Source organism: Malus sylvestris, chromosome 10 (assembly GCF_916048215.2).
Source record: "Malus sylvestris chromosome 10, drMalSylv7.2, whole genome shotgun sequence".
Classification (NCBI taxonomy): Eukaryota; Viridiplantae; Streptophyta; class Magnoliopsida; order Rosales; family Rosaceae; genus Malus; species Malus sylvestris.
In genome coordinates this window covers 38,666,000-38,675,939 of record NC_062269.1, presented here as the reverse complement: position 1 = coordinate 38,675,939, position 9,940 = coordinate 38,666,000, and the positions used below count along the sequence as shown (strand labels likewise).

At 37.6% G+C, this 9,940-nt stretch overlaps 1 protein-coding gene across 1 annotated transcript in view; it reads left to right on the top strand.

Moving 5' to 3' along the window:
• The window catches only part of LOC126585743 (E3 ubiquitin-protein ligase At1g63170-like), a 37,104-nt gene extending 31,403 nt beyond the window's left edge, over positions 1 to 5,701 (top strand). Inside the window, exon 5 of the mRNA XM_050250245.1 lies at positions 5,245 to 5,701. Coding sequence (XP_050106202.1) covers positions 5,245 to 5,421 — 177 coding nt within the window. The 3' untranslated portion in view covers positions 5,422 to 5,701. The remainder of the gene's footprint in view (positions 1 to 5,244) is intronic.
• Positions 5,702 to 9,940: the final 4,239 nt, after the last annotated feature.

Here is a 9,940-nt window from a genome sequence, read left to right as displayed (position 1 = left end):
AACCCTAAGATGCTACATTGTGACTAACTTGTTTCTCAAACTAAATTACAAGCAATATTTATAGAGAACTAAACCTAAGAAACCCTAACTAGGATGGGCTAGGCCTAAATCCTAAACTAACAAAGAAAACTCAAATACTAAAATAAACCTAAATACTAATATTTTCCAACAGACATCTCCAGAAAATTTGGAACAACAGTTCTCTCTTAAATTTAATTGCTTCAAGCGAGAAATCTGACAACCTCGGTAACACAGGCATAGCTTCAATTGCATCGATTGATCATGATACAGGTTGGATTATTGATTTAGGAGCCACTAATCATATGACTTACGATTGTAGTCTTTTTGACTCTATGACACCATCACCACGAGATAATATTTTTACTGCCAATGGAGGTGTTGTCCCACCCAATTACAGGGGCGGGTTCAGTATCATTCACTTCTACCCTCTCGTTACATAACTGCTTACTTGTTCCCACACTTTCTAGCTATTTAGTATCCGTGGGGCAAGTAACCGAAAAATTGGACTGTGTTGTGCTAATGTTTCCGTCTTTCTGTTTATTTCAGGATATCCAAACTCAGGCGACCATTGGACGTGGTACTAAGAGGAGGGGGTTGTACTATGTCGACGATGTTGCCCAAAGCCGAGTTCACCAGGTTCAAAGTCATGATAATGGAAAAGTGAAGACTGTTCAGTTGTGGCATCGTCGCCTAGGTCATGCATTGCGGAAATTACTCCTGTCATTATTCAATAATATTTTAGATTCTTCTCTAAAGTGTAATGTATGCACTTTAGCTAAAAGTCATCGAGCTTCGTATCTTCCGAGTTTTAACAAAAGAACAGTTCCTTTTAAGTTGGTTCACTCTGATGTATGGGGGCCGTCTCTAGTTACTACTCAGCATGGTGTACGTTGGTTTATGATGTTTGTTGATGACTACACCAGAATGACTTGGTTATATCTCATGAAACATAAGAATGATGTGGGTGACATTGTCAAACAGTTTTATCATATGGTTCACGCACAATACTCGCTTCCTATTAAAGTTATTCGGTCCGATAATGGTGGTGAATACATTAATCAGGACCTTTCTCAATTCTTCCAAGAAAATGGACTTCTCCTTGAAACTACTTGTCCTCATACCCCACAGCAAAATGAAGTAGCTGAACGGAAAAATCGACACATACTTGAGATTACTCGGGCTCTTCTCATTGGTGCTTCCACACCCAAAACTTATTGGGTTGATGCGGTGACCTACGTCGTATATCTCATGAATCGAATGTCATTGCGTGTTCTTTTTTTTTTCGCACTCCGTTGGCCGTACTTGGTGACCATGTTTCCTTATCCTCTACTCTTTATCTAGAACCACAAGTTTTTGGTTGTGTGGCCTACGTTCATCTTTACAAAAACCAACGAAGCAAACTTGATCCATGTGTCATTCAATGTGTTTTCATTGGCTTTAGTCCCCAGCAAAAGGTTACCGATGTTATCATCCACCTACCCGACATGTCTATGTCATCATGGATGTTACCTTCTCCGAAGATGAATTATTTTTTCTTCCCAACCATACTCCTCAGGGGGACACAACCTTAGGTGAAGACTATGGCTGGTTTGATGTACCTGTCGGCCCAAATAATGGGTATGTTGAAGATGAACCTGTCGGCCTAAACAATGGGCATGTTGAAGATGTATTTGCTGGCCCAAATCATGGGCGTGGGCATGCTGAAATCCAAAACAAAGGAGTACATAATGACTACCTAGATGGGCATGTACGTGTTGAGCCATGTGGGCCTGTTAATGATGGTGTGACTGAGATGGTTGTTGGTAGGCCAGATGATAATAAGACAGCGGCAGATGGGCCGCCTGATGCTACAAGCCCACGTAGGCTGCCTTTTTCTATGAAGCTTTCTCCTGCTGGTTCCACGGGCCTATATGGGCCTCTTGTCACTACCATTTGCCCAAATGTCGTTGCGATCTGCCTAAATGGGCATACTGCTGCATGCCCGAGTGTCATCCCAAGAGACAACCCCTCTCACACTCTTCCAGTACCCGCCCATGATCCACCAGATAACCTCGAGGTAAGTACTTACTCAGAAATTATTAAACCACCTTATATGTTTCCTCTCAGACAGAATCGAGGAAAGCCGCCAGACAGGTACTCTCCAGAATGGAAGGTACGGTACTCTATTGTAAATTATGTCTCCACTCATCAACTCTCGCCAAAATATTGTGCACTTGTTCAACGGATGAATACTATCAAAATACCTACTAGAGTGGAAGAAGCATTGAAAGATCCGAAATGGACAGAAGCAATGCAAATTGAGATGGAGGCATTACAAAAGAATAATACATGGAGTGTGGTTACACTTCCCAAAGGAAAAAAATCAGTGGGATGCAAATGGATGTTTACTATCAAACATAAAGCTGACGGAACCATCGATAGGTAAGGTGAGACTAGTGGCCAAAGGGTACACACAGACCTTCGGTGTTGACTATCAGGAAACTTTTGCTCCGGTTGCAAAAATGAATACCATTAGAGTGTTGTTGTCTCTTACTGCTAATTTTGATTGGCCTCTAAGACAATTTGACGTAAAGAATGGATTTTTGCATGGGGATTTAAAGGAAGAGGTCTATATGGATTTTCCACTAGGATATGGCACTACAAACTCCAGTGGAAAAGTGTGTAAACTCCGGAAGGCATTGTATGGTCTCAAGCAGTCGCCTAGAGCATGGTTTGAGAGATTCACTCAGGCTATGAAAAAGTGCAGATACCGACAAGAGAACTCAGATCATACTTTGTTCATCAAACACAAGGATGGTAAAGTTACTTTACTCATTATATATGTCGATGATATGATTGTCACAAGTGATGATACGAAGGAAATTGAAAGGATACAGGGGTACTTGGCTTCTGAGTTTGAGATGAAAGATTTGAGGGGACTTAAGTACTTTCTAGGTATTAAGGTTGCTAGATCTCGAGAAGGGATATACGTGTCACAACATAAGTATGTGTTGGACTTATTGTCCGAAACTGGTATGTTGGCATGTAAATCGACAGATACTCCAATTGTGCATAATCATCACCTTGCAATCTATCAAGATCAAGTTCCAACAAATAGGGAAAGGTATCAAAGGTTAGTGGGAAGATTGATTTACTTGTCACTCACTAGACCAGACATTACTTATGCAGTAAGTGTGGTGAGTCAGTTTATGCATGCACAGAGTGAGGATCACATGGCAGCAGCAATGCGAATCCTGAGTTATCTAAAATGAGCTCCAGGAAAGGGTCTAATGTACAGAAAGCATGGACACTTGGAGGTGAAAGGATATACTGATGCAGATTGGGCTGAGAACATCACTGATAGGCAGTCTAAATCAGGCTATTTTACATTCGTGGCTGGTAACCTGGTGACTTGGAGAAGTAAGAAACAGAATGCGGTGGCAAGATCGTCAGCAGAAGTTGAATACAGGGGAATGACACATGGTATTTGTGAACTTCTATGGCTTCAAATACTTCTTACTGAGATAGGTTTTAAGCCCAAGGGGTCTATGTTGTTGTACTGTGATAATTAAGCAGCTCGAGAGATAGCTAACAATCCGGTGCAGCATGATCGGACTAAACATGTTGAGGTGGATAGACACTTCATAAAGGAGAAGCTTGATGTTCGGCTGGTTGACATTCCGTTTGTGAAAACAGAAGAACAGCTGGCGGATATTCTAACACATGCGATACCTACTGGAAGATTTCGGGACTCACTCGACAAGTTGGGCTTAGGAGATATCTACGCACCAACTTAAGGGGGAATGTTGGCGTGAGTCAACCCTATTAATTAGGAGAATGTTTGTGATTAGGAATATAATTGTGTTTCCTAATTTAGTTAGGATTCCTTTAATGTTCCTTGTATCAGAATATTGTTTGATATAATTGTGTTTGTAATTTAGTTAGAATGAACGATTAATCCCAAAATCTCATAGTTTAATTTTATCTTAAGATAGTTGTTAGTGGTAAACACCAAATATTATTACAGCAAAATAGGCTTTTCATTGTAGCAAATATCTAAATGTTACAGCAAATATAATTCAGACTGGAAATAAAAACATAAACTTAAAGATCACAAATAAATTTAGCAATTTGGCATTAAGAAATGTCTGTATGGTGATTAGCACATAAAATAAAGTTTAGAAAAAATTAAAAATGTAACTGGTCTCGTAGCTCAGTATAAAGTTGGCATATAAGAATTGGGATTGGTTACAATACTTACATGTATTTAATATGATCTCGAACAAACCATTTTAACATAATTAGGTCTGAGTAAATCAAGTCTTAGGAAGAGGTCCATGAAGAGTAGTAGATGTATGTAATAGCAAATGACCATTTGGTCTTGCATCTTTCAATCGTCACTTGCTTTTTAAGGGATCTTGAATTCAAATCTCATGAACGACAATTGTTGATAAAAAGATAGATAAATCCAGTTAAGTCACAATAGCGATATTTGAGATTTTTAATAAAGTGAAATTTTCTTAAAAATTAATCTGACCATAAACTTGTTTAACGCACTAAAAGAGTGCTAAGCCACAAAAAAGGGGTTGTAGAAGCATGTGGAGCTATATTCGCTTCTATATTCGCTTCTCTCCAACTATACTGAAATCACCAGGAAACAAAAATATCACATCTCCTACCAAATTTTCCAACTTCACGTCCAATCTCCAGCTTCAATTGGAATCCTGCCAAATTCCCAACAACCTCAACAGGTAAAATTTGCATTGCATGAACCTTTTTAATCACCCACGCTTTTTAAGATGGTGAAAAACGTGCATTGTATGATAAGGTGATGATTTATGCGTTGGATAATCTGGAGTATTGTAAAAGGATTGCATAATTTTTAACAAAATGAAGAAAGTTTGATCCCTTATTTTCTAATGTTGGTAAAGATTGAAGCTTGATGACGAAATTCAGAGAAATAGAAAGGCAGCACATCTCAATCAGACAGTGATGATATTGACAATATTGGTTTGTTCTGCCATCGCTGTAGCCTGCTTTTGTTGAAGTTTCAAAACCACGAATTGGGATCTACTCCAGATCTCTGTGTCTAGAGTTCGTGGAACGAAAAATTTGGATCACTTAATTTCAATACTACGATCCTTATTAGCCCATCTCACTAGCTTACTTCACAAAAATCTAAAAATTTGAAGGGTCCGAATCTCTTAGTTTACATACTTATTACGTGAGTTGTGTTAATCTTAGGAATGTTGCATCTGCCTTTGTGCCCACGAAGATGGAACTGAACTGCGTGAACTTTCTTGCTGTCACCACTTCCACTGCACCTGCATAGACAAATGGTTACAGATCAATGCCACCTGCCCACTCTGCAAGTTCAACATTTTGAAGTCCGTTAGCCAAAGCAGTAGCGAAGAAGTATAACAAGCAAGTTCTGTATAGCAGTTATGAGGAGATTGCATGCCCTGCTCCTATGTGTGTGTATAGACCTTGAAAGATTTCACCATCTGCCGGAACCGGATGCAAATTCACGGTCGGGTTTGTTGCGGGAGAATCTTCGCCTCCTAGAATGTTAGTTTGTATAATGAAAGTCATTTATGTGATATCTTATAAACAAAATGTTTAACATGTAATAGTCCTACCATTTTTTACATAAATTACAAAATAGTATTTAACAAGGATATTATCGTCTTTTGGTTGTAAATTTAACGTGTCAGTTTTAGAATTTTTCAAATTATTTTTTGCTTCATAATTACCCCCAAAGGATTTATGGTGAGGATATAACCCAATTCAAAGTTGTCTGCAAAATTGTATCTTTACAAGTTTAATTCTTTGGGAAGAGGATTCTCTCCCGATCTACTTTGTAGGGATTTTAGGGATTCTCACATCTTAGTCGCTCATCGTACATCGTGTGGATAGTTTTCATTAAATACTATTTGTATTTAATTTTAAATAAAAAAAGTTAAATAATTTTTTATTACATGATGCAAAATGAATGGTTAAAATGTGAGGATCCTTAGGATCCTCACAATTTGGGTCCGGATCGGATTCAAAGGGAATTCTTTCTTCCAACCAAATGGACCAATTGTTTCAAACAAACCCATCGACAATTTATCAGGTTGAATTGAAGTGTTACTCTCTCACCACTTGCATGGAATTGGATCCCCTCCTGAGCAAATGGTGGGGATCCTCATGACCACACAATAAGGGTCGTTGAATTTTGATCCAACAGCTACAATTCTTATAACTTTAGAGGGACCCTCCTGTTTGTAGTCGTTGAATCAAAATTCAACCGTTCGTGTTGTGTGATCATGAGGATCCTCACCATTTGCTCATGAGAGGATCCAATTCCCACTTGCATAGTCAGTATAATCACTATTTGGGAAGAAAAAAAATGTGTTATTTCTATTTTAAAAAAAATCTCAAAACATGTCAATATTCAACAAGGGTCATGCATCAAGGGTTAGGATTGTGCTGATTTTTAGGATCTTCTTTTCCAAGCCATTACATTTCAGGTTCAAACGCTCCTCGTTTTTAACATGAAATTAGTGAAAAATATTTGCTTGTTTAAAAAAAAAAATTTAAGGGTATGTTTGAAAGTGATTTTGAGATGTATAACTACTTTTAGAAGAAGCACACGAGAGGTATTTTTTCATAAAATTACTTAAAAATCACCTTTTTAAATTTTTTTTATAGAGAAGCACATCCGAGAGGGTGTTCTTCGTTTATCCACCAAAGAAGTCATCCTTGACGACATCCCGTTCCTTCCTTCCCCGTCGAACTGCCTCTCATCGCGGCTTCGCCATTGGAGGGTTCTAGGTATGCCATCGAATGAACTCAGGGATGATGGAGTTAATTTGGCTTTTCTGTTTGCTTGATTATTGATCAAAACCCACTTTACACTACACCGCACCACACATGCTGACATCTATAATTTTCCTATGTAAAGTCAACGGTCCAAGTTTGGTATTAAATGATTTAGACCCCAAAGTTTCTATATAATGACTATTCAACCCTTGACTATGTGGACGTATGGTTCTTGTTGTAGCATTAGGTTGACAGAAAGACTATCATTCATGCATACGCTTTTCCCGTTTCGAAAAGGGACTAGCTGGTAGCTTAGTTACTGTAATTTACCTTTTGAGATATTAGAAAGACTTATAGAGGTATTTTAATTTTTTCATGACTATACCATCGTGTGATTCACCAGTACCAAGAATCGAATCTAGGATGCCGTGTGAAATAAGAACTTAAAATTTGTCCCTAACTACTGAATCATCTGTGATGATTACTCTATGGTGCATGCATATGCAGGTTCGACTAGTTCTCAAGAATAAATAAAAGTAATTTAAAATACCATATTGTTAACAGAAAAAGAAGACTAATGTAGTCATTGATTATCTTTAGATTAGTCCAGTTCTCTTGTCATATGCACGGATACAAAGATCCTCGTACTGATGAAGAAATAAAAAACTAGAAAACAAGCTATTGTTTCACCAAAATTCAACCCACCTGTACCACTCTGCAGCCCATGTTTGGATCTTTAACCATGTTTCAACTCAGATTCCGCAGAAAGTTAGGATAATGAAAGAGACCTACGAATACTAAAGCTCTATGATGAATCTTCGTATGAATCTCCTCGGGTTAATACTTGTTATGCTTGTGATCAATATAAAATCTTTAGTTACTACGTGATTACTTTAAAAGGAAAACTAATTAAAAAGGTTTTAAATATTTGCATTTTAATAAAAAATCATCCACTAATTTTATTTAATGATAAGGGACAAAATAATAAATAAATAAAAACACCGCATGCGCTGGCATGCATATACCCCACCCCACCCCACCCCCCATTTCCACCCTGTTTTCTCCCAATTGTCAGCTATCATTAAGACATTATTCTAATAATAATAATTATTATTATTATGCTTAGAATAAGAGAAAGACTTCAAATTGAATTACATTTTCCTAGTTTTATTTTTGTGGTGTTGTTCCCACTAGTAGTAAGATGACGATAGATTTTTCAATGTGCCCAGAACATGGAGTGATACACCACTTCTCTATACAAGTGGTGAGATTCTTGAGTTAAAAAATAAAAGGGTAAATTACATAAAACTACCTCAACTATTGCGTTAGTCACAATTTCATACCTCATCTTTAAAAAATGTCAATGTCATACCTCATCTCACAATTTGTTACAATTTCATACCTTCCGTCAGTTGTTTGTCAATTCCTTCGTTAAATGCTGACGTGGCTTGAGGTAGGACCCACTTTCTGTTAAAAAATTAATTAAATATTTAAAAAAAAAACCCAAAAAACCAAACCCACACTGACACGCCCCAATCATAATATCCCTCGAATACTAGGATAAGCACATGCTAGCCGACACCCAAGGGCGACGAAAGCTATTTATTGAGTGCAAATGCTGAAAACAAGGGATATATAAGACTTATAAATATAAAAGAATAAAGAATATGCATTTAAGGAACATTTTCAGAGCATACAACTAACTAGAACACTAAAAGAAATAATATAAATTTGAATGAATATGAGGATACACCGAGAGGACTCGAAGATGCCGATGCGGAAGTGCCTTGATGCCGGGATTGTATGCCTCAATTCTAAATCCTAAAGGGAGCGCAAAACAAATATGAATGGACCAAGTTGATATATATATATATATATATATATATATATATATAATAAAACAGTTATCAACATATTAACCCCTATGTTTTATAAAAACACATATAACATGATAAAAATAGGTTTTCTGAAACCTAGCATGTCATGCAATGTCTCAAATCATAACTTGTATATATAATAATCACTAGTGAATGTCCAATATCCCCCAGGCCCTATGCTGGCTCCCCGTCTTTGAGCAAACAGTCAGAGGAAAATTACCCCCAGGCCCCATGCCGGCTTCCCGTCCCTGTGCTAATAATAGCCAGAGGAAAAACATTTTAGGCCTTATGCCAACACAATAACCGTTGCCCGGGATGGACCGGAATCTATCCCTTCATCCTGTAGCGGAATAGGGACCACTAGGTAAGTACAAAACCATTGAACAAATATATATTTGAAAAACAGCTTCATAGTATAAAGTCATCCATCATCTATACTATAAAGAGATGTTCTAAACATGTTCTAAATATCATATCGTCATCCATCAGATATTCTATAGGAACACGGGTTATAAGAAAAATAGTAATAATTCAAAATAGCCTCATTAAGCATGTTATCTCACAAAACGTTTCATAAAATGTAATTATCAAATCATACTTTTCATGTATGCATTTCTACTATTAAAACATGCATTTTTAGAAGGGTCCACTCACATATACTTGGCCATTGAAGAGCCACACAAACTAGCGAAGACGGAAACGCTACAATAATTGCCCCTAAGCACATAAAGGGTCTAATTAATAAAACTATATTATAACAATTGAATTTGGGAAAACAGAAATTGGAAACGGATTCAGGACGTCGAATTACCCTAAAAGGGTCCCAGGTAAGTTTCATAAAAGTCAACAAAATATTCCTAAAATATTCTAGAGAATATTCCCTAACGGAATATTCCCTAACAGAATATTCTCCATAAAGGGTTTTGGGCCGGCTAGGGTTTAGGGTTTGAAATGTTAAAGGGTTTAGTGGTTAAGGCTCTAGGTTAAAAGGGTTTGGGTTAGGCTTTTAAAAAGGGTTGGGCTTTAAGAGTTTTGGGTCCAAAAGGGTTAAAAGGTTTAAGGTTTTGGGCTTAAGGGTTTACATGGGCTTGGATTTTAAATAGGGTTTTGGGATAAAAAGGTTAAGCAAGCCAAGGTCCAAGCTTGGCCTGAGATCAAAAGGGCCTAAGGCCCAAGTCAAAACGGCCCAACGGCCTGGGTTTGGTGGGTCACCAGACCTCAAGAAGAAGAAGGCCGGATTTCGGCCAGAAAACTGAACA